This window comes from Microcaecilia unicolor, chromosome 2 (assembly GCF_901765095.1).
Source record: "Microcaecilia unicolor chromosome 2, aMicUni1.1, whole genome shotgun sequence".
NCBI lineage: Eukaryota > Metazoa > Chordata > Amphibia > Gymnophiona > Siphonopidae > Microcaecilia > Microcaecilia unicolor.
Window position 1 is genome coordinate 389469093 of NC_044032.1, and position 20111 is coordinate 389489203.

Sequence of the window (20111 nt, forward strand, 5' to 3'; positions counted from 1 at the left end):
TGCAGGAATGCCTCTGGTGACCCCAGAGTGGATTGTCGTCACGACGGACGCCTCATTGTCGGGCTGGGGAGCCCACTGCTTGGGAAGGACAGCGCAGGGGCTCTGGTCTCCTGCAGAGGCGAAGTGGTCTATCAACCTCCTGGAACTCAGAGCCATTCGGTTGGCGCTTTTGGAGTTCATCCCGGTACTGGTGCTGAAGCCTGTACGGGTACTGTCGGACAATGCCACGGCTGTGGCCTATGTCAACCGCCAGGGAGGTACCAAGAGCGCCCCTCTAGCCAAGGAGGCTATGAGTCTATGCCAGTGGGCGGAAGCGAACCTGGAACAGCTGTCAGCGGCCCACATTGCCGGAGTCATGAATGTCAAGGCGGACTTTCTCAGTCGCCATACCTTGGAGCCCGGAGAGTGGCAGCTATCTGCTCAGGCGTTCTTGGACATCACGAAGCGCTGGGGCCAGCCGAGCCTAGATCTGATGGCGTCATCGGCCAATTGCCAAGTGCCGCGCTTCTTCAGCAGAGGACGGGACCCTCGATCCCTGGGAGTAGATGCTCTTCTCCAACAATGGCCGACACAAGAGCTTCTCTATGTGTTCCCACCCTGGCCCATGTTGGGCAGGGTCCTAGACCGGGTGGCAAGACATCCCGGCAGGATAATCCTGGTGGGTCCGGATTGGCCCAGACGTCCCTGGTATGCGGACTTGATCAGGCTCTCAATCGACGATCCTCTGCGGCTGCCAGTGGAGCAGGGCCTGTTACATCAGGGTCCCGTGGTGATGGAGGATCCCTCCCCCTTTGGTCTTACGGCCTGGCTATTGAGCGGCAGCGTCTGAGGAAGAAGGGCTTCTCAGACAAGGTCATCGCCACTATGCTGAGAGCGAGGAAACGCTCTACTTCTACTGCTTACGCCAGGGTTTGGCGTATCTTTGCAGCGTGGTGTGAAGCAGGCTCACTTTCTCCCTTCACTGCTCCAATTTCTTCAGTGTTGGCGTTCCTGCAAGAAGGTCTGGACAAAGGCCTGTCGCTCAGTTCCCTTAAGGTCCAGGTAGCGGCTCTGGCTTGCTTCAGGGGCCGCCTGAAGGGTGCTTCCCTGGCTTCCCAGCCAGATGTGGTGCGCTTTCTCAAGGGAGTTAATCACCTGCGCCCTCCTCTGCACTCAGTGGTGCCTGCGTGGAATCTCAACCTGGTGCTAAGAGCATTGCAGAAGCCGCCGTTTGAACCCTTGTCGAGGGCATCTCTGAAAGACCTGACGTTGAAAGCAGTCTTTTTGGTGGCTATCACTTCAGCCAGAAGAGTTTCCGAGCTCCAGGCGCTCTCATGTCGAGAGCCTTTTCTGCAGTTCACTGAGGCAGGAGTGACTATTCGCACAGTGCCTTCCTTTCTGCCCAAGATTGTTTCTCGCTTCCATGTGAATCAGCAGCTCTGTCTCCCTTCCTTTCGTAGGGAGGACTACCCAGAGGAGTACTCTGCTCTTAAATATCTGGATGTGAGACGAGTCATCATCAGATACTTGGAAGTGACCAATGATTTCCGGAAATCGGATCATCTGTTTGTCCTGTTTGCAGGTCCTCGTAGGGGTCTGCAGGCTGCTAAGCCTACAGTGGCAAGATGGGTCAAGGAAGCCATTGCAGCGGCTTATGTGGCCGCAGGGAAGGTGCCGCCTATCCAGCTGAAGGCTCACTCCACAAGAGCTCAGGCGGCCTCGATGGCAGAGGCCGGTTCCGTCTCCTTGGAAGAGATATGCAAGGCGGCAACTTGGGCTTCGGCCCATACATTCTCCAAGCATTACCGCTTGACTGTGGCTGCTCGGGCGGAGGCCCGGTTTGGAGCTTCAGTGTTGCGGTCAGGGATTTCTATGTCCCGCCCTGGGTGAGTACTGCTTCGGTACATCCCACCAGTCTATGGATTGATCAGCTTGATGATATGGAAGGTAAAATTATGTATAATCATACCTGATAATTTTCTTTCCATTAATCATAGCTGATCAATCCATAGCCCCTCCCAGATATCTGTATTGTTTTATTCTGGTTGCATTTCAGGTTCAAGTTTAGTCTTCAGTTACTTCAGAAAGACTTCGTGTTCAAGTTTTTTCACTTGGATTCTTCAAGAGTTAAGACGAGTTTGTGTTACAGTGAGCTGCTGCATTCCTCTCCCCTCCGTTTTACGGGGCTGGATTGAGACTTATAATTCTGCCGGCACTCCCTCCCGCTTCGTGCGGCTGTAGGGCAGTTTTGTACCCCTCCCGCTTCGGCGGTGTTCGGGTCAGTCAGCTCCTCCCGCGGTTGCGGTTGCAGGATAAGCCAGATCCCCCCGCATCGGCGGGGTGGTGTCCCTCCCCCGCTCCGCGGGGATGAGCTGGACGGATTCCCCTCCCCCACTTGTGTGGGGATGAGCTGGGTTAATTCCCCTCCCCCGTTTCGGCGGTGGTGAGCTGGGCAGAGTGTCCCTTCGTGGGTGTAATTCTCTAAGTGCTGAGTCCTGCGGATGGAGCTTTGATATCGACATACTGAGGAGTTTCCGGCAGCACATGACCACATATAGGGAGGCAAAAGTTTGCTCTCTATCTCCACCTGCTGGTAGATGGACACAACCCACCAGTCTATGGATTGATCAGCTATGATTAATGGAAAGAAAATTATCAGGTATGATTATACATAATTTTACCATTTTGGTGATATTATAGAGAAAGAAATGACAGGTTTTAGCAGTCTATTGAATATGTGCAGAGAAGGAGAGGGAGGAGTTGGAGATGACCCCAAGGTTACGAGCTGATGAGACAGGAAGGATGAGAGTGTTATCCACAGAAATAGAGAATGGGGGAGGAGGAGAGTTTGGTTTAGGGGGAAAGATGAGAAGCTTAGTCTTGTCATGTTTAGTTTCAGATGGCGCTGAGACATCCAGGCAGCAATGTCAGACAGGCAGGCTGATACTTTGGCCTGGATTTCAGCTGAGATTTCTGGTGTGGAGAGGTAGATCTGGGAGTCATCAGCATAAAGATGATACTGAAAACCATGGGATGAGATCAGAGTACCAAGGGAAGAAGTATAGATGGAGAAAAGAAGAGGTCCCAGGACAGATCCCTAAGGTACACCGACAGTGGGATAGAAGTAGAGGAGGATCCACTAGAGTATACACTAAAGGTACGCTGGGAGAGATAAGAAGAAAACCAGGAAAGAACAGAGCCCTGAAATCCAAGTGAGGAAAGCGTATCAAGGAGTAGGCTGTGATCAACAGTGTCAAAAGCAGCAGATAGATTGAAAAGGATGAGGATAGAATAGAGACCTTTGGATCTGGCCAGGAACAGATCATTGGAGACTTTAGCAAGTGCTGTTTCATTTGAATGAAGGGGGCGAAAGCCAGATTGAAGTGGATCAAGAATAGCTTGAGATGAAAGAAAGTCAAGGTAACGGCGGTGAACAGCACGTTCAAGTATCTTGGATAGGAAAAGGAGGAGGGTGATGGGGCGATAGTTGGAAGGACAGGTAGGGTCCAACGAAAGTTGGGCTTGTGGGTTGTGTCCATCTACCAGCAGGTAGAGAGGGAGTGCTGAATTGCACTGTCTTATGGGACGGAATGCTCCCTGGCCAGTCAGTATTCTCTATCTCCAGCAGGTGGATGAGATGGTCTCTCCCATGATCCTGGCTTCATCTGGTACTAGCTCCTGCCATGGTCCTCGGTTCAGTGTAGCTTGGGGTGTGCGGCTGAGCGGTTCTGCCTTTAGGGGGTACACCTGGTCCCCCCAGGTTCCTTCCCCACCCTGCACTCCCCTTGAGCCCTGCCTCCCTTCTCCTTCCTCACTAGCTCAGCTTAACCCCCCCCCCCCAAAAAAAAAAACAAACCAGCTAGTGGGCAGTTCATTCTGCTCTGTTTATTTGCTGTAGCTTGGCTGCCGGAGGCTTTTTGGTTTTCCAGTTGTGGGCTTTGGAGGAGGACCTCTTAATAGCTAGGCCATAAAACCAAAGAGGGAGGAATTGTCCATGAGAATTGGACCCTGTGACAGCAGGTCCTTCTCTTGAGGAAGAGGGAGCTTTTGATCTATCTATAGATGAATGAGGTCCACATACCATAGTCACCTTGGCCAGTCTGGTGCTACTAGCACTCCTTAAAAGAGATTCTCCTGAAAACTCTGCCAAATTTTGGCCATGAGGGAAAACATACAGAAGACTGTCCTGTGGCCACAGCTGTACTGATGTATCCAGGCCCTCCAAACTGAACTCTTTGATGACTGAAGAATTGACAGATTTTGGCGTTCCGCTTTGTTGCCGTGATATTGAAGATTAGAAGGCTCCAACGAGACACGATGAGGTTGAAGGCCTCATCCAATAACTGCCATTCTCCGAGGACAAGCAGGCTGCTTGTTCTCACGACTGGGTGACGTCCGCGGCAGCCCCCACCAACCGGAAATAAGCTTCGCGGGACGGTCAGCACGCAGGGCATGCCCACCGCGCATGCGCGGCCGTCTTCCCGCCCGTGCGCGACCGCTCCCGCCAGTTACTTTTTTTCCGCGACTGAGAGAGTTGTGTTTTCCCCTCTCTCTCGTTTCAGCCGCCGGATTTTTTCGACCGCGTTTACGCGGATCGTCGCTTTTGGCCTGTTCGGCCTCTTCTTTTTCTTCTTTTCTTTTATTAAAAAAAAAAAAAAAAAAAAAAAAAGAATTTTGCGCGTGTGGAGCACGCGCTCCTTCTTTTCCCTCGCTTTCTAGCGGGGACGCCTCGTTGCGGCCTAGTGGCCGCTCGGTCGGTTACAATTTTCGTGGTGTGATTTTAGCCACCATTGCCGACTTTGACTTCGCCGACGCGATTTTTCCGTCGATGTCCTCGAAGGTCCCGAGTGGATTTAAAAAGTGTGGTCGCTGCGGCCGGCCGATCTCGCAGACCGACACCCACGCTTGGTGCCTCCAGTGCCTCGGGCCGGAGCACAATCTCAAGTCGTGCGTTTTGTGTCTCGGTCTCCGGAAACGGACTCAGGTTGCGAGGCAAGTTCTGCGGGACCGTCTTTTTGGAACTTGCGCCGGCCCCTCGACGTCGACCTCGACGGCATCGGTATCGAAGACCGGTTCTTCGGTACCGGTATCGATGCCCGAGACATCGGCACCGATGGCAGCGACCCCAGGAGAACAGGTCCCGTCGGCCCGCCGGTCCGCCGGCGAGAGTGGGGTAGAGAGACCGCGTGGGCAGTCGGCCCCGGTCACTCCCTCAACTCGTGAGCCACGGGACCGAACCCTGTCGGACCCGGTACCCCGAGACCGAGGGGGATCGACCTCCTCCTCCTCCATGCCCTCCGGCACCGGTGACGTGCACCGGAAAAAAGACAAGAAGCGCCGTCACCGGGAGCCCTCGGTGCACCCTGAAGAGGAGTCGACGCCGAAGCGTCATCGCAGAGAGGAGAGATCTCCGTCGGTGGTGGAGGTACCGACGCGTCGGGGTTCCGGCACCTCGGTGCCATCTCCTGGCCCCCAGCAGCTTCCGGCACTGACACCCTTACCGGCCCCACCGCCTTTCCCGGCAGCGGGCCTGGACGAGTGCCTCAGAGCCATCCTTCCGGGGATCCTGGAAGGGCTGATGCGCCAGGCTGTGCCGGCGCCGGGGGTGCTTGCGCCCTCTGCGCCGATGACTGTGGCGCCGGCGAGCTCTAGCCCGGCGCCGGGGCAGTCGACACCGCCGCCGCTTGCGGTGCCGGTCTCGACAGCCACGCAGGTGGAGTCCCCGTCGACGTCGATGGAGGGAGCTCCGTCCCCGCCGGCGCGGGAGTCCACCGCTCGACGACACCGAGACCTTGGTGCCTCGACGTCGAGCCGGGCCCGGTACCGGACTCAGCTACATGAGCTAATGTCCGATACCGAGGACGAGGACTCGTGGGGGGAAGAGGAGGACCCGAGATATTTCTCCTCCGAGGAGTCTACAGGCCTTCCCTCGGACCCCACGCCGTCACCGGAGAGGAAGCTCTCACCTCCTGAGAGTCTCTCCTTTGCCTCCTTTGTGCGGGATATGTCTATAAGCATTCCCTTTCCCGTGGTCTCTGTGGAAGAGCCGAGGGCCGAGATGCTCGAGGTCCTCGACTATCCATCACCACCTAGAGAGTCCTCCACGGTACCGCTGCACAATGTCCTGAAGGAGACGCTGCTCCGGAACTGGGTGCGACCACTAACTAATCCCACCATTCCCAAGAAAGCAGAGTCCCAGTACAGGATCCACTCTGACCCAGAGCTCATGCGGCCCCAGTTGCCCCATGACTCAGCGGTCGTGGATTCTGCTCTCAAGAGGGCACGGAGTTCGAGGGATACCGCCTCGGCGCCCCCGGGGCGGGAGTCTCGCACTCTGGACTCATTTGGGAGGAAGGCCTACCAATCCTCCATGCTCGTGACCCGCATCCAATCTTACCTGCTCTATATGAGCATCCACATGCGGACCAATGTGCAACAGCTGGCGGACCTGGTCGATAAGCTCCCGCCGGAGCAGTCCAGGCCTTATCAGGAGGTGGTCAGGCAGCTGAAGGCGTGCAGAAAGTTCCTGTCCAGGGGGATTTTTGACACCTGTGACGTGGCATCTCGTGCTGCGGCCCAAGGTATAGTGATGCGCAGGCTCTCATGGCTGCGTGCCTCTGACCTGGACAACCGCACCCAGCAGAGACTGGCTGACGTCCCTTGCCGGGGGGATAACATTTTCGGTGAGAAGGTCGAGCAGATGGTGGACCAACTGCATCAGCGGGAAACCGCTCTCGACAAGCTCTCCCACCGGGCGCCTTCAGCACCCGCCCCCACGGGTGGGCGTTTTTTCCCGGGCACGGCAGGCTGCACCCTATTCTTTTGCAAAGCGTAGGTACAACCAGCCGGCCCGAAGGCCTCGTCAGGCACAGGGACAGCCCCAGCGCGCTCGTTCTCGTCAACAGCGTGCGCCTAAGCAGCCCCCTGCGCCTCCACAGCAAAAGCCGGGGACGGGCTTTTGACTGGATCCACGGGAACATAGCCGCCCTACAAGTGTCCGTACCGGACGATCTGCCGGTCGGAGGGAGGTTAAAAATTTTTCACCAAAGGTGGCCTCTCATAACCTCCGACCAGTGGGTTCTCCAAATAGTGCGGTGCGGATACGCCCTGAATTTGGCATCCCTGCCTCCAAATTGTCCTCCGGGAGCTCAGTCTTTCAGCTCCCATCACAAGCAGGTACTTGCAGAGGAACTCTCCGCCCTTCTCAGCGCCAATGCGGTCGAGCCCGTACCACCCGGGCAGGAAGGGCAGGGATTCTATTCCAGGTACTTCCTTGTGGAAAAGAAAACAGGGGGGATGCGTCCCATCCTAGACCTGAGAGGCCTGAACAAATTCCTGGTCAAAGAAAAGTTCAGGATGCTTTCCTTGGGCACCCTTCTGCCAATGATTCAGAAAAACGATTGGCTATGTTCCCTGGATTTAAAGGACGCATACACTCACATCCCGATACTGCCAGCTCACAGACAGTATCTCAGATTCCGACTGGGCGCACGGCACTTTCAGTATTGTGTGCTGCCCTTTGGGCTCGCCTCTGCCCCACGAGTGTTTACCAAGTGCCTCGTGGTGGTAGCGGCCTATCTACGCAAGCTGGGAGTGCACGTGTTCCCATATCTCGACGATTGGCTGGTCAAGAACACCTCGGAGGCAGGAGCCCTCCGGTCCATGCAGTGCACTATCCAACTTCTGGAGCTGCTGGGGTTTGTGATAAATTACCCAAAGTCCCATCTCCAGCCAACTCAGTCTCTGGAATTCATAGGAGCGCTGCTGAATTCCCAGACAGCTCAGGCCTACCTTCCCGAAGCGAGGGCCACCAATCTCTTGACCCTGGCTTCGCAGACCAGAGCGTCTCAGCAGATCACAGCTCGGCAGATGTCGAGACTTCTGGGTCATATGGCCTCCACAGTTCATGTGACTCCCATGGCTCGTCTTCACATGAGATCTGCTCAATGGACCCTAGCTTCCCAGTGGTTCCAGGCCACCGGGAATCTAGAAGATGTCATCCGCCTCTCCACCAGTTGCCGCACTTCACTGCTCTGGTGGACCATCCGGACCAATTTGATCCTGGGACGCCCATTCCAAATTCCGCAGCCCACGAAAGTGCTGATGACGGATGCATCTCGCCTGGGGTGGGGAGCCCATGTCGATGGGCTCCACACTCAGGGTCTGTGGTCCCTCCAGGAAAAGGATCTGCAGATCAACCTCCTGGAGCTCCGAGCGATCTGGAACGCACTGAAGGCTTTCAGAGATCGGCTGTCCTGTCAAATTATCCAAATTCGGACAGACAATCAGGTTGCAATGTATTACGTCAACAAGCAGGGGGGCACCGGATCTCGCCCCCTGTGCCAGGAGGCCGTCGGGATGTGGCGTTGGGCGTGTCGGTTCGGCATGCTCCTCCAAGCCACGTACCTGGCAGGCGTAAACAACAGTCTGGCCGACAGACTGAGCAGAGTCATGCAACCGCACGAGTGGTCGCTCCATGCCAGAGTGGTACGCAAGATCTTCCGAGCGTGGGGCACCCCCTCGGTGGACCTTTTCGCCTCTCAGACCAACCACAAGCTGCCTCTGTTCTGTTCCAGACTGCAGGCACACGGCAGGCTAGCGTCGGATGCCTTTCTCCTCCATTGGGGGACCGGCCTCCTGTATGCTTATCCTCCCATACCTTTGGTGGGGAAGACCTTACTGAAGCTCAAGCAAGACCGCGGCACCATGATTCTGATCGCGCCCTTTTGGCCCCGTCAGATCTGGTTCCCTCTTCTTCTGGAGTTGTCCTCCGAAGAACCGTGGAGATTGGAGTGTTTTCCGACTCTCATTTCGCAGAACGACGGAGCGTTGCTGCACCCCAACCTTCAGTCTCTGGCTCTCACGGCCTGGATGTTGAGGGCGTAGACTTCACTGCGTTGGGTCTGTCTGAGGGTGTCTCCCGGGTCTTGCTTGCCTCTAGGAAGGATTCCACTAAAAAGAGTTACTTTTTCAAGTGGAGGAGGTTTGTCGTGTGGTGTGAGAGCATGGCCCTAGAACCTCGTTCTTGCCCTGCACAGAACCTGCTTGAATACCTTCTGCACTTATCAGAGTCTGGCCTCAAGACCAACTCAGTAAGGAATCACCTTAGTGCGATTAGTGCTTACCATTATCGTGTGGAAGGAAAAGCTATCTCTGGAGAGCCTTTAGTCGTTCGATTCATGAGAGGCTTGCTTTTGTCAAAGCCCCCTATCAAGCCTCCTGTTGTGTCATGGGATCTCAACGTCGTCCTCACCCAGCTGATGAAACCTCCTTTTGAGCCACTGAATACCTGCCATCTGAAGTACTTGACCTGGAAGGTCATTTTCTTGGTGGCAGTTACTTCAGCTCGTAGGGTCAGTGAGCTTCAAGCCCTAGTAGCTCATGCTCCATATACCAAATTTCATCACAACAGAGTAGTGCTCCGCACCCACCCAAAGTTCCTGCCGAAGGTGGTGTCGGAGTTCCATCTTAACCAGTCAATTGTCTTGCCAACATTCTTCCCCAGGCCGCATACCCGCCCTGCTGAACGTCAGTTGCACACATTGGACTGCAAGAGAGCATTGGCCTTCTACTTGGAGCGGACACAGCCCAACAGACAGTCCGCCCAATTGTTTGTTTCTTTCGACCCTAACAGGCTAGGGGTCGCTGTCGGGAAACGCACCATCTCTAATTGGCTAGCAGATTGCATTTCCTTCACTTACGCCCAGGCTGGGCTGACTCTTGAGGGTCATGTCACGGCTCATAGTGTCAGAGCCATGGCAGCGTCAGTGGCCCACTTGAAGTCAGCCACTATTGAAGAGATCTGCAAGGCTGCGACGTGGTCATCTGTCCACACATTCACATCTCATTACTGCCTCCAGCAGGATACCCGACGCGACAGTCGGTTCGGGCAGTCGGTGCTGCAGAATCTGTTTGGGGTGTAAATCCAACTCCACCCTCCAGGACCCGATTTTATTCTGGTCAGGCTGCACTCTCAGTTAGTTGTTCTTCGTAGGTCAATTTCTGTTATACCATCGCCGTTGCGAGGTTCAATTGACCTGGGTTCTTGTTTTGAGTGAGCCTGAGAGCTAGGGATACCCCAGTCGTGAGAACAAGCAGCCTGCTTGTCCTCGGAGAAAGGGTATGATACATACCTGTAGCAGTTGTTCTCCGAGGACAGCAGGCTGATTGTTCTCACCTTCCCTCCCTCCTCCCCTTTGGAGTTGTGTGTTTCATATTTTTTGCTAGTCATTCAACTGGCGGGAGCGGTCGCGCACGGGCGGGAAGACGGCCGCGCATGCGCGGTGGGCGTGCCCTGCGTGCTGACCGTCCCGCGAAGCTTATTTCCGGTTGGTGGGGGCTGCCGCGGACGTCACCCAGTCGTGAGAACAATCAGCCTGCTGTCCTCGGAGAACAACTGCTACAGGTATGTATCATACCCTTTCCCCCAGATCAAGAGAATGATGGCTTAGGTAGTCTGCTTGACAGTTGTTGACCCCTACAATATGAGGTGTTGATAGAATGCTGAAATGCTGCTCTGTCCATAGGAAGAGGAACTGTGCCTCCACAGCTAGATATAGCGGAATTAGAAAAGGTTCAAAGAAGATAGACCAGATTGATAAAGGGGATGGAATGCCTCTCGTATAAGAAAAGGCTAAAGCGGTTAGGGTTCTTCAGCTTGGAAAAGAGACGGATGAGTGGAGATATGATTGAGGTCTACAAAATCCTGAGTGGTGTAGAAGTAAATCGATTTTGTTTTACTCATTCCAAAAGTACAAAGACTAGGGGACACACAAGGAAGTTACATGGAAATACTTTTAAAACAAATAGGAGGAAATATTTTTTTACTCAATGAATAGTTAAACTCCTGAACTCTTCGCTGGAGGATATGGTAACAGTGATTAGCATATCTTGGTTTAAAAAAAGGTTTGGGGCAAGTTCCTTGAGGAGAAGTCCATAGTTTGTTATTGAGACAGACATGGGGAAGCAACTGCTTGCCCCAGGATTGGTAGCATGGAATGTTGCTACTAATTGGGTTTCTTCCAGGTACTTGTGACCTGGCTTGGCCACTGTTTGGAAACAGGATACCGGGCTAGATGGACCATTGGTCTGACCCAGTATGGCTACTCTTATGTTCTTATGACACTGTCAGCTTCTCCTTGCCTGTTCATATATGCCACTGCTGTGGCATTGTCTGAGAAGACTTGGACTGATTTTCCTTCCAGCTGACTGGCAAAAGAAAGAAGGACCTCTCATATTGCTCTCAATTGCAATTGATTGATCAACCAGCTTCTTCTGTCAAGGACCAAATCCCTTGAGCCATCTGATTCCAACAGTGAGCTCCCCATCCTAAAAGATTGGCATCCATGATAATTGTTATCCAATCCAAGACCAATAGCAGCATCCCTTACTTGAGATTCCTGGCCTACAACCGCCAGTACATACTGGCCTTTACCCAAGATGTCCACATAAGGTGGAATCCTCAATCCTAGGTTATTGGGGAACAATGACATAGGAGGGAGTTCTGCATTTGAGCTCTCACTCGTGGAACCACATCTAAGGTTGCTACTACTGAACTGAGGACCTGCATGTAATCTCAGGCCAGAGGACTTGGGCTGCTGAAGGAGGTGTTGTATTTGTGATTGTAGCTTCTGCCTTTTGAGATCTTGACTCCCAAATATTCCAGGGACTGATAAGGTAGCAATCTGCTGCTGATGAAATAGATCACTCATGCCAAGGACTGCAGTACCTAAATCACCTTCCTCATTATTTTTCTTATTCTCCTGGAACGTAGATGCTCTGATTAGGGAATCTTCCAGATAAGGATGAGCCTGAATCCCTTGCTGACAAAGGATGGTTGCTACTACCACCATGACCTTGAAGAAGGTTCTTTGCACTGTGGCTAGACTAAAAGGCATGGCCTTGGATTAAAAATGGTATCCTAGAATCGCAAACCTCGGGAACATCTAATGAGGGGACCAGTTGGAAATATAGAAATAAATGACCTTTAGGTCCAAGGCTGTGAGAAATTCACCTGGACACACTAAAGTGATGATTAAGCAAAGGGTCTGCATCCTGAAATGAGAAACTCACAAGCAATAATTTACCTTCTTGAGATTGTGAACAGGATGGAAGGAACCTTCCTTCTTTGAAACTATGAAATAGGTTGAGTACCTTCTTAGTCCCTGCTTTGAGGCTGGTACAGGTACCACTGCCCCTAGATCTAGTAGAGAGAACTGCTCGATGCTTGGTGGTCTTTGCAGGGAGACCCCTAGAAGAATTCTAACTTTCTCTTATAATCTCTAAGACCCATTGGCCCAATGTGATATTAATCCACTCCTTGAGGAAGGAGATGACCTCCATTATTGGTTTCCGAGGACTGAACTGGAACCCAATTATAGGCTGGTATGAGAGGAGAAAGAGGGGCATGCCCCTTCAGAATCTACTCTTTTGTCCCCTCCAAAAGGAGGTCTACCTTGACTGAATCCTGATTTGCTGACTATAATGGTCTACAATCCTTGGAGTTTATAGGTCTATATCGGAAGAGGAATAACAAGATGATGACTTGGGCTAATCCTTTGAGGAAGCACTAAGGATTGATCTCCACTAAATCCTTAACCATTCTTTCCAAATCTCCAAAGAGTAATTTCCATTTAAAGGGCAGTCTGCCAAAATGAGATTTGTATACTGAATCTGCTGCCCAGTTTCACAACCATAACATTTGCCTAGCCACTACTGAAAGAGACATTGACCGAAACAAAGCATGAACCAAATCATAAATGGCATCTGCCATATAAGACTGTCATGCTTCAAGATGTGCCCTCTTATCCTGATTCCAGATTTCTGAATCCTTATTCATTTCAAATGCCTTCTGAAAGGACATAAGACAAGATCTGGCCATAAATGCAGAGCATATAGAAGCCTAAAGACCTAAAACTGTGACATTAAAGAACTGTTTCAAGATAGCCTCAACTGTGCTATCCAGAAGATCCTTGAGAGCCCTACTTCCTTCTACAGAGAGTCTTTTTTGTAAACCTTGTTACCAAGAAATTCACTTTCAGCTGCTGGATCTGTTCCTTCTGATCAAGAACATTAGGATACTTCTGAAACCTAATCTTAGCTACCTTGAGACAGCATCAGGAAAATTCCATTCAGTGGAAATCGGGTCTTGAATAGCATCATGAACAGGAAAGATCATAGAAGGAGCCCTGGTTCCTGACATAATGTTATAGTCTTGTAAGAGGAAGAAAGCTGTTCCTTGCAGAACAAGCTAAGCAGTATGGGATCATCTTCCTCCTCTGAGAAAATTTCTGCTTCTATGTGCTCTCTAAACAAGGAAGATCTTGCTGCCCCAGAGATAGCAGACACAGATAGGGTAAAAGAATGGATAGGCTCTGTATTTTCTTTTCTTGAGCTCTGAGCATGCTGCAATTTAGGAATAGATTATGAAGATTTATCCTGCCCAGCCATTTTAATTTAAGCAAATAGACTTGATGCATTAATAAAATCAACTCTGGTGTGAAAAAAGGACTTGTGTTCCAGGGAGATTAACTGCCTCGATTCAAGTTGCTTCAAAGATGGCACTTGTATCTCATGCACACACGAGAGATTCCCCACACAGGAAACGGACATGGCTGCTGTTCCCTTGGCTTGAACAGAAGAACAGACTGCCTTGGGCAGTAAAAATCCCTTAGCCCTCGCTGTGGTATTGCTTGAGGAGGTTTCCCTCAGATCTTCCTGCACCTCCTGATCAGTACCAGAGGGCTCCCTGCCCCCCACCCCCCGGCAGGAAGCACATTTATTCATAGTTGAGTGCTCTTTGCTGCATTGGGTACATCTTTTAACTACCTCATCCAGCGCCACCATTAATATAGCAGTGAGGGAATGGATAAGGGCCCTGGAAAATTAGGCTAATGTCCCACAGGAAACCTCCACAGTACAAGGCACAGCACAGTTGTACTCGTTTGTCCCTTTTAAGACTGTCTTTACTCAATCATCAGATTCAAAGATAAATATTCTCCTCAGAGACATAGCAGTAGTCAGTAGCCAGAGAGGAGAATGGACCAAAGAAGGGATTAGGGGAAGAAACCCAGAACACCACGTATCCTCACGAAGGCAGTGAGAATTGCTCAGAACCCCTATAGCTCAATTGGGGACTGACCAGACCAAGAGTGGGCCTCAAGTCAGAAGCCATCTGGAACCTCACAGCAACCATCCAGCACCCACTGGAAATACAAAAGTACTGGACTGTGAGAGCTGCACAGGGTCCTTATAGGCTCAACACAGTTCTGTCCTTTCTATCTCCACCTGCTGGCCAATGGTCATAAATCACAAGTTTGAACGGATCTGGTGGTGACGCAGTGGAATATAGCTTTCTGTTCATTAGAACATTATAATACCATTCCCAATATGGCAGTTCTCAGGCAGGGGGAACAGGGGAGAGGGGCAAGATGGGTGATGGGATGTGAGGAGGCAAAAATGTTTGAACAGATAAGAGACTACGCATGGTGAGAGAGAATACAAGGGGTGTGGCAGAGTGAAGAGAGAATGTGCTGTTGGGTGAGTGAAAGGATCAGTTGTCCCTCTCGTTTCCCTTCCCTTCTTTCTCTTCTTGTTCTCATCCTCCCCTATCTGCTCAGTTGTAATTTAATAGAAAAAAGTATCAGGTCAGTGACGATGGCAGCCTCCATCTTCCACTCTAGCTAAAGTGGAGAAATAGAGGTACATTCAAAAAGTTGTAGGTTGGTAACTTGGCAAACATATCACCACTGCCTCTGTCCCTCTTCTGAGATACCTGATCAAGGAGAAAGTTGAAGGTATCAAGCCTGGGGCAGGATAAAGCCAGGACTTTATGATGGGAGAATTCAACACAAAAAATTACAATAAAGAATGCAGAATTGTAAAATACTGTATGCAGAATTCCTCCAGGAATAAATGTCAGTGTTTCAAATGTGGACACGCTGTTTTGTCCTCATTTACCTATCTGCACCAATAGCAGGTGGAAACTAGTTAGCTAAATTTTGCACACATGCTTCAAGCTTGCTGGTTTTCAGAAGAAAATGGGCTCCTGGAATCCTTTTGAAAATAGGATGCAGTGCACATGTGCAAACACTGTCCACCTATGTTGCTTACCATGTGGGCTCTTCAAAATTGCCTCCTAGATTGTTTAAATGGGATTTATTTCTCAATATCATATCTGTTCAAAACTGATCTAGTGATGTTAGGTTTTTAAATAGATATATTCTGTAATTTTTTCTTTTGTCATTTGTTTTATGGAAGAACACTCCATTGGTGGACATCAGATACATGCAATATGATAAATGGAACTGATGGGACTTCATTCCACCCCTTAATAAGCAAAGAGGAAACTCTTTATATGTTTGTATCAGATCTTTGCAGGTAAGAAAAGCACAAACATTAGAACTAGAAGGTAAACCTGTTCCAATCTTATTGCAACAAAAGTATTTTTCCTTGCCATAATTTGATGTCCACTCAAGTAGAGCCACCACTGGCACAAACAACACTGGCCTTCACAGTTGATCTTATGGCAGAATTATCCCTTATGTTAGCTATAACCACAAAGGATTTTAAAGCAGTTTGCAAAAAAAAAAAAAAAGAATTATAATGTAAAATTGTACATACAGTTTGAAAGAATAAGATGCGGTTCAAAAATATATTTCCATGACTAGTCCCTAAAAATGTTCATAACTTCTGCATGTATGAAAGCAGTAGGAGTAGCCTTTTAAATAATTTTTTTATAAGCACAAGCCTCGTTTTGCTCCCACAGCCCTTGCAGATGAAGGAGCCACCTTAAGGGAGAACAGGGCTAGGTAAACTACCCACTGTTGGGACTTTTCAAGAGACAGCGGAAAAGCTTGATAGGTAGGGGAGGGGGAATTACAGCTCAAAGGGAGCCCATTTCCAGCAGAGATTGTGAAGCCCGAAGGAGGCGGATGGGCTCTGAGGCACAAACCTCTGAAAAAGCCTCTTTAAATGCCTTCCCACCCCCTTACTGCAATACCAATAACGCTTGGATGGAGTTCACTGCATGCAGCCTCATCTTCTGTGGTTCTTGGGGACAAGAAATCCAAGGAAGAGATAGCATCCTGTTTGTAATGCACAGCCGTCCAGTCCATAGTGTAGGAGAAGCAGGGGTGGCGGTGGGAGATCCAAGAGAACGTTTGCCCGGCAGGACATCTGCAGCTCTGATAGCGCTCTTCAGCCAGCCACCAGGCAGTACCGCTAGCTCCTGACCACACATTAAATTTTCAATGGTAAAGGTAAGGGCTGCTTCTGGGCATCGCTCGGAAAATGGCTGTACATTGCTTTGCATGCACATCTGTATAGTAATTAGTTTATTATAATAGCTTTGCATACAATTTTCATTAGCTGCTACTGTGACAGGAAAGGAGCTCAGGGAACCCTTTTGTGAATGTCTCACTGTACTCCTTGCTTGCTAAACCACCTAGAACCAGTGTTTCTTCTGTAACAATTGGAGAAGACATCACAAAATTATTCAATACATGGTATACAAACACCAAATCTAAAACATGGCCTGCAGAATGTGTAGATTGCCTTACTAACTATAAAATAAAAAAATTACATGAAGAAAACTTATCAAACAATATTCTATTCGAAAAATAAAATTGGCTCAGGATCAAAAGTCAGATTAAAATCTCCTAAAATACACACACTTTCTAATTTGACGGTAATTCTGAAATAACATCAAACAAAAGAGCTATGGATATAGGCGATCGGTGTCTAAGACCTAAAACACCAATTCATTACCTAGTGGTGAAAAACAAAACAGGACTGGAACAGAATCTCTACACAGACCCTACATGATAGCAGAATACTGCTCCTTGGTCAAACACACAAAACACAGACAGACCCTCAACAAATAAGAAACAAAGGACCACAGATCAATAATAAAGATGTGAAGGCAAAAAAATGAACTGGAAACCTCGAGGTCAGACTCCGCACACATCAGTAACAGAGAAAGAGAAATGCAAAATATCAGAGATGCACATTTCCAAAAACTAACATATTCCAATTAAGAAATTCAGAATAAAATACTTTTTTTCTACGTTTGAGCATTTTATTTTTCTTCTTCGCTTTGGTCTCAGTATCTCTTTTCTGCTTTTCTCTCTTTTTTTTTTCTCTGTCTTTGCAGGACCTCCTGACCATTTGACATTTCCTCTCTATCGATGTCCACTTTTCATCTTTTCTCAGAGTCCCTGTTCATCTTGTCAACATCTCTACTCTATATCTCTGTCCCTATCCCTTTCTCCATGTTCAGCATCTGCTCTCTGTGTCCCTATCCTCCCCTATATTCAGCATTAACCCCTCTATGTTCCTATCTTGACCTATCCTGCATTTTCCTTCTGTGTCACTCATCCTCCCCATGTGATCAGCATTGCCCCATGGCCCTGTCCCCCTTCTCCATGATCAGCCTATCTCCCATGCTCAGCTGTGTCCCATATTGCCCCCCTGTCCCTATCCCCTCCCCTCTGTGCCCAGTATCGTCCCTGTGCCCTATCCACCCCCACCCCATGCTCAGCCTTGCCCTGTGTCCCTGTCTGCTCCCCTGTGCTCAATATTGCCCCTTTGTCCTTATCCCATCCCCTATGTGCCCACCATTGTCCCTGTGTGTCCTTATTCCTTGTCTGTCCAGTATTTCCCCTTTGTATCCCTGTTCCTATGCCTGAATTCCCACCACCTCTTCATGGTTCAGTGTTTCTCCCCCTCTCTTCCCCTTCTCCTCAGTCATACACACACACACTCTCTCTCTCTCTTTCTCTCTCCCACCAGCTGGTCAACATCTGTTACTCCCCTCCCCCTCCAGCACTTCCCCCTCCCCCCAAGGTCCAGCAGAGGAGCATTTACACCTCTCTTCCCCCATTGTTCCTGCAGCCAGGTTCTGTGTCTCTCCCTTCCAACCCCAAAGTGGTTCTAGTGTCTTTCCTGCCCTCCCCACGGTCCAGTGATCCCTTGCAAGTTCCACTTGCCTTGATCACCGATGCTACCAGTAGCAGTACTGTAGTGATCATAGCAATCTGCCTGAGCACCTCAGGGAAGGAGATAGGGAGGCCTGCTATTTGTTTTTGATTGTTAATTACATAAGCATCGTCATTCTGGGACTGACTGAAGGTCTGTGAAGCCCAGTATCCAGTTTCCATCAGTGGCTAATGCAGGTCACAACTACCTGGCAAGATCCCAAATAAATAAAACAGTCATCTGGGGTCATGTTTGAGAAGCACTGCTTGTTTCATGGGAGTTCTCACTAATCTCAGTCCCCCTCTTCACTCTCCAGCACCAGTGTGGAATCTTGACCTTGTCCTCTTTCAAGTCATGCATGCTATTGCCATTTGAGCTTCTCAGCCTAGCTTCCCTCAAGCACCTAACTTGTAAAACTGTCTTCTTAATCACAATAACATTTGCAAGACACATTGGCGAATTTCAAAGAATGATTACCTACTCACCCTACTTACAATTCCTCCTCAACAGAGTTGTTCTCCATACCCACCCAGGGTTCTTTCCCAAAGTAGTCTTCAACTTTCATCTCATGCAATCCACTGCGTTCCCCGTTTTTCTTGGTACTGCACACTTTGGGAGCAGAGCAGACCCTTTACACCATGAGCTACTAAAGGTAGCTTGTATCTGAAAGCTATAATGAATCACACCATGCCTCGCCTTTTATCACCTTCAGCCCTAATAACCCAGGCTTACTGGTCCCCAATCACATAAGAACATAAGAATAGCCATACTGGGTCAGACCAGTGGTCCATCTAGCCCAGTATCCTGCTTTCAATAGTGGTCAATCCAGGATACAAGTACTTGGCAGAAACCCAGTTAGTAGCAACATTCCATGCTATCAGTCCTAGGGCAAGCAGTGGTTTCCTCCATGTCCATCTCAATGACAGACTATGGACTTTTCCTCCAGAAACTGGTCCACACTTTTTGTTTTTAACCCAGATAGACTAACCGTTGTTATCACATCCTCCGGAAGCGAGTTCCAGAGCTTAACTATTCTTTGAGTGAAGAAATATTTCTTTCAAAAGTATTTCCATGTAATTTCATTGAGTGTCCCCTGGGCTTTGTACTTTTTGAAAGAGTGAAAAATCGATTCACTTTTACCCGTTTTACACCACTCAGTATTTTATAGACCACAATCGTATCCCCCCTCAGCTGTCTCTCTTTTCTGAGCTGAAGAGCCCTAACGTCTTTAGCCTTTCCTCATGTGGGAGGAGTTCCATCCCCTTTATCATTTTGGTTGCTCTTCTTTGAACCTTTTCTAATTCTGCTATATCTTTTTTGAGATACAGTAAACAGGTTTTAATGCAGTACTCAAGGTGAGGTGACACCATAGAGCGATTCAGAGGCATTATAATATTCTTGGTATTATTTTGCATCCCTTTCCTAATAATTCTTAGCATCCTATGTGCTTTTTTGGCCACCTCCGCATACTGAGCAGAAGATTTTGGTGTATTGTCTACAATGACACCTAGATCTTTTTTTTGTGTGCTGACTCATAAAGTGGATCCTAGCACCAGGTAACTATGATCCGGATTCGTTCCAGTGTGCATCACCTTGCATTTGTCCACATTAAATTTCATCTGCCATTTGGATACCCAGTCTTCCAGTTTCCTAAGGTCTTCCTGTAATTTTTCACAATCTGCATGTGTTTTGATAACTTTCAATGGTTTCTGTCATCTGCAAATTTAATCACTTCACTCATCGTTCTGTGCTTCCAGATCACTTATAAATATATTAAATGGCACCGGTCCCACTACAGATCCCTGCGGCACTCCACTATTCACTCTCCTCCATTGAGAAAAATGGCCATTTAACCCTACCCTCTGTTTTCTGTCCAATAACCAATTCTTAATCCACAGAAGAGCATTTCCTCCTATCCCATGACTTTTTAATTTTCTCATGAGTCTCTCGTGAGGAACGCTGTCAAAAGCTTTCTGAAAATCTAGATACACTTTTATCCACGTGTTTATTTACACCTTCAAAGCAAATTGATGAGACAAGACTTCCCTTGGCTGAACCCATGATGACTCTGTCCTATTAAACCATGTTTTTCTATGTGTTCCATAATTTTATTCTTTTGAATACTTTCCACTGTTTTCTCCAGTCTGTAATACCCG

At 49.3% G+C, this 20111-nt stretch overlaps 1 protein-coding gene across 1 annotated transcript in view; it reads left to right on the top strand.

Annotated features, from left to right (window-relative positions):
- The window catches only part of SCARB2 (scavenger receptor class B member 2), a 187580-nt gene that overhangs the window by 94587 nt on the left and 72882 nt on the right, over positions 1-20111 (top strand). Inside the window, exon 6 of the mRNA XM_030190578.1 lies at positions 15238-15357. Coding sequence (XP_030046438.1) covers positions 15238-15357 — 120 coding nt within the window. The remainder of the gene's footprint in view (positions 1-15237; positions 15358-20111) is intronic.